Raw genomic sequence first — 4,939 nt, 5'->3', positions numbered from 1 at the left:
TTGCTGAGAATGAAGTGAGGGAAACAAACCGAGAATGACAACTGTAACAGGTGAGATGATCAATGTAACTTCTATGGACTGTATGTTTGTGTCCCCCACCCCATTCTAAACCCATATGTTGAAGCCCCAATCCCCAATTGATGGTATTTGGAGGTAGGGCATCAGGGGAGGTAATTAGATTTAGATGAGGTTGGAGCCCCCAGGATGGAATCAGTGCCTTTATAAGAAGAGGAGAGCTAGCGCTCTCTCTCGCTCTCTCTCTCTCTCTCTCTCTCTCTCTCTTTCTCTCTCTCTCTCTCTCTCTCTCTCTCTCTCTCTCTCTCTCTCTCTCTCTCTCCCATATGAGGATACAGCAAGAAGGCAGCATTTTCAAACCAGTAAATGAGCACTCATAAGACACTTAATATACCAACACCTTGAACATGGACTTCCCAGCCTCCAAAACTATAAGAAATATATTTTATTGTTTAAGTTACTAAAGCTATGGTATTTTATTATAGCAGCCTAAACTGATTGAGGCACAAATGAAAAACAACCTACCTTCTCCCCTTACAAATAACATGTCTTCCTTCCTTTCATGAGATCTTGGAAAAAATGTTCATGATTAATTCTTGCAAATTAACCCTCCCCAAGACATTTGTATCACATAAAAAGACTGGGGATGGTACAACTAGCGTATATTAAATAATCCCTAAGACAGCCATTCTGACAGAAGGAAGAAACTGCTGTGGCATTTTTGCTGAGGGAGATAGGGGGTTACTGACATTGTTCAAAGGACACCCAGCAGGTCCATACCCATACTACCTATATCTAGAACCAGACGGACACAGATTGTAGGGGATATGTTGGAGCTACTCCCTAAAGTAAACTGCTTCCAAACACTTCTCAAATTAGCAAAATCTATGTTTAAAACCAAACAGTGAATATGCTTATCATCTTATCTATCCATCCAGGAAGGCAGACTCCTAGCACCTCAAATTGGAACTTCATAATTTGCCTTTTAAAAAATTGTTTTAAGAACCTGTGAACCATAAAAACTTCATTTTATTCAGCAATTCAAATAATTACTCTGACTTCAAGACTTTGATGTATTACATGCTATATTGCAAGTTAATGACAGTTTCACTATTTGGAGGAACAAGAAATAATTAAGACATAGTACAGGTGCCCTAGCCAGTTTGGCTCAGTGGATAGAGCGTCAGCTTTCAGACTGAAGGGTCCCGGGTTCAATTCTGGTCAAGTGCACATACCTGAGTTGTAGGCTCAATCCCCAGTAGGGGGCATGAAGGAGGCAGCCGATTAATGATTCTCCCTCATCATTGATGTTTCTATCTCTTGCCCTCTCCCTTCCTCTCTGAAATCAATAAAAATATTTAAAAAAAGACATAATGCAGGCAATTTTCTTCCAGTTATCCTATATAATAAAAGGGTAATATGCAAATCGACTGGACAGTGGAACAAGTAGTCACTATGATGCATACTGACCACCAGGGGTCAGACGCTCAATGCAGGAGCTGCCCCTTGGTGGTCAGTGCGCTCCCACAGGGGGAGCACCACTCAGCCACAAGCCAGGCTGATGGCTGGTTAGCGCAGTGGCAGTGGCTGGAGCCTCTCCTGCGTCCACGGCAGAGCTAAGGCTGTCCAACTGCAGCTTAGGGCCGCTCCCATGGGGAGCGGGCCTAAGCCGTCAGTCGGACATCCCCCAAGGGCTCCCAGACTGCTAAAGGGTGCAGGCCGGGCTGAGGGGACACCCCCCTCCCAGTGTACAAATGTTGAGCACCAGGCCTCTAGTATACACATAAAGTCCTGCAAACCACAGCAAATGAATAGCAAAGCTAAACTGTGAAAATGAAGAAAGAGGACAGTGAAATGAAAGTGAAAAAATACTGGTGTGAATTATTCCTCTATCCCATGTCAGGAAAATCACCAAAATTTAGAAATGAGAGGAAAAAGTTAATTGTAAAAGAGAAGGCAGCAGGAAGAGTAAGACCAAAAATTATATGGATTGACTCCATAAAAGAAGCCATAGGCATGAGTCTGCAGGAGCTGAGCAAGGCTGAGGACAGGACATTGTGGCCATCACTCATCCATAAGGTCTCCGAAGTCTGAGCCCACTCAACAGCATGTAACACACAACCTTTAGACATCATAACAAAGAGCTGTCTATAAGCCAACCTGTGAACCATCTGACATAGGATATTTAACTTTGTTGAACAACAATTGGTGAGGAAGAACTGGCTTTTAACCACACAATAAATATGAAGTTAAACTGCAGATAAACAATGAGCAATGACTTTTTCTGACCATTAGGGAAGTGTACGCTTTTATTCTCCTACAGGTAAAAAACCAGGCTAGTTCCTAAACAATCTCATTTCTTCATGCTTTTCCCCATCCTTACTACTTACATAATGAAAGTTCCATACATGTTTGTTTGTTTGTGTGTTTTTTTTTAAATAAGTACCTATGTCATTTTGCTGGTTCCCTGAAAAATTGCAGTATAAAACTTAGGTATTGTTCACCATCAATGTAGGATTTATGGTTAGGACAATTTGGGTGCTTTCGAACCACTTTTTTGGAAATGAGAAAACCTTCTCAGAGAAGCCACCAGGCTGACTATTCGCATTGCCTTGGAAAAAATAAAGATCCAATTCATAAGAGGTTTGGAACAATCTTGACTGGATTAAACAGTCATCAGTGGGGTCTCTATCATCAGGACCAACTCAGGCTTCCAATTTGATGTTTTGTTAGCAAGGGTCAACAGAGAGTTTCTCTAACATCACCATAGAATGGTAAAGGATATCTTTTCTGGACAAGAAATGGACCACATTTATAGGAATAGGAAAGAAGTAGTGCCTTACTTATTGAGACTATTTTTTAATAGTGTTTCACATTTATTGAAAAAAACAAAACAAAAAACTTTTGTCCCGATAGTGTTGAGGAATATGATAGAATCTACGAGTTATTTCGTAGACCAACAAGCACATAATTAAGGGAATACTGCAAATTCAGAAGAGAAGTGCATTCTGGGCAAAACTAATAGTTCCACAGGAGAAAGTAAGTGACTCAACTTGGCTGCCAAGCACCCTTGAGATCTGGCAGCTTTCTGGAAGGAGCAGGAGCTATGGGAGTAGGGAGGGAATGGCTCCAGATGAAGGTGAAAGGCTGGCCAGACCCTTCAGGAGCATGATGAACTGCTGGAATCACTGTCCAGGGGGTGTGGCCAGCTCAGATACCTCCTGAGTGAGATGAGATCGCTGGAGGCTGCAGTCTGTCAGTGGGAGGCCATGGATGGTGATGGCAGCCACAGCGCTGGTATCCAGGCATATCAAAGCAGGCCTGCTAGCCTGGCAGGGAGACATTGGCAGCCAACAGGCTGAGGAGGTTTATCCAGTGTGTAACGGGAGCCCAGCTCGCAGCTGGAGCCCAGGACAGAGTCCAAGTCCGCGCGGGAGGGGCCGGGCTGGCGGGAGAGGGCGGCGGCGCGCTCCGGAGCCAGGCCCAGCTGCAGCAGGAACCTGGGGCGCTATTCCTGGAACAAAGGCAAGCACTACGCGGGAGGGAACAGGAGCGCGGGGGAGATCACCGCCACTGGAACACGGGGACGGGGAGGCGCGGAGGGAGGACGCCTGTGGCGGTCTGGGCGGCAGCCACCGGCGCGGGGACCCTCCCCCGAGAGCACCTGTCCCCAGGCCCGAGGGTCTCCTGGCCTAGAAGTCCTCGTCCTCCACCCATCCAAAGACCCGCTTCATCTCGGCCAGGAAGCCCCGGTAATCATTGAGCAGGGGGCTCTCCTTCCTGATGTAGGGGATCACCCACTGCAGGGCAGGCCCCGTGAGGCGGGTGATGAGGAACGTCACCTTCAGGGCATCGCTGGAGAACAGGGTGTCGTCCACCAACATGTAGGCGCCCGTCTGCACGATAAACTCCGGGAGCCGGTCGGTGTCGCCGTCGAACGTCTCGGGGAAGGGAATCGGGTTCCTCCACCGACGCCTCCGGTGCCTGAGGGGTAATGCCAAGAGGGCCTTAATCAGCTGCACTCGGCCCTCCATCGCACCGGCAGAGGGGGCCCCAGGCCCGCGGTGGGCGGGGCCAAGGCTGGCGTCTGGCACGTGCGTGGGCTCTGCCTATCAGGGGTTTGTCGCTAGTGCACAGGCACTCACGGGGAGGGGTTAGGATCCGGGGCCCTGGGCCAGGGTGCGGGGCCATAAGTAGCGCCTGGCCAGTGCGTGGTCTTTGCCCAGAAGGCAGTTATTTGGTCACTAAAGTGCAGGTGCGAAACAGGAAGGATGGGACAATGAGTGGGGCACAGGAAGACGGAGGGAGGGGTCAGGGGAGGGGCTAATTCCCTTTGAAAGAAGCAGGGCAGAATTCACAGCAGCAGGGATATGAGCTTTTTCTGGGCGGGCCTCCGGGGAGGGCCGAGAATCAGGGGAGGAGCCCAGGATACCTTGCTCCAAGCGATGATGTAGGTGCCCGCTGCATGTGGTCCCTTTTCCAGGGTTGAGATGGTTGGCCCCATCCATTCCTCCCCTGGGCTCTTGCATAATTGTTGCAGACCCTCAATGCCACTTGAGTGAGGTCCTGTGAACATATTTTCCTGCTGATCCAGGGCAGAGAGAAATGTTTTGGCTGGCGGGGTCCCCATTCCATTCCCTGGGATTTGGAGGGAAATCATTAAAGTGCTTTTAGAATGGTCCCTGCCCCTGGAGTGTCTGGTGACCCCCACCCCTAAAACCTAGGGTCTAGTGACCCTCCCAAAGGGTCTGGGACATTCAAGGGGGGAGCCGGCTCCCTGACATGCAAAGAAAGGGGCCCATGCCCTAGCTGGTTTTGCTCAGTGGATAGAGCGTCAGCCTGCAGACTGGAGGGTCCCGGGTTCCATTCCGGTCAAGGGCACGTGCCAGGGTTGTGGGCTGGATCCCCAGTGGAGGGCGTGAAG

The 4,939-nt window shown here is 49.1% G+C and overlaps 1 protein-coding gene across 1 annotated transcript; it reads right to left on the bottom strand.

The window, feature by feature from the left end:
• Positions 1–2,306: 2,306 nt before the first annotated feature.
• On the bottom strand, positions 2,307–4,052 carry LOC102240243 (protein FAM127-like). Its single transcript, XM_005872840.2, has one exon. The coding sequence runs from the start codon at positions 4,047–4,049 to the stop codon at positions 3,708–3,710; it is 342 nt and encodes a 113-aa protein (XP_005872902.1). The 5' UTR covers positions 4,050–4,052; the 3' UTR covers positions 2,307–3,707.
• Between the last annotated feature and the right edge of the window lie 887 nt (positions 4,053–4,939).

The sequence above is a fragment of the Myotis brandtii genome, unplaced genomic scaffold (assembly GCF_000412655.1).
Source record: "Myotis brandtii unplaced genomic scaffold, ASM41265v1 scaffold393, whole genome shotgun sequence".
Taxonomy (NCBI): domain Eukaryota; kingdom Metazoa; phylum Chordata; class Mammalia; order Chiroptera; family Vespertilionidae; genus Myotis; species Myotis brandtii.
This window is presented reverse-complemented; position numbering and strand designations above follow the sequence as displayed.

Coding starts and splice junctions, on each gene's coding strand:
- LOC102240243 (XM_005872840.2), bottom strand. CDS start 4,049: ATGGAGGGCCGAGTGCAGCTGATTAAGGCCCTCTTGGCATTACCCCTC.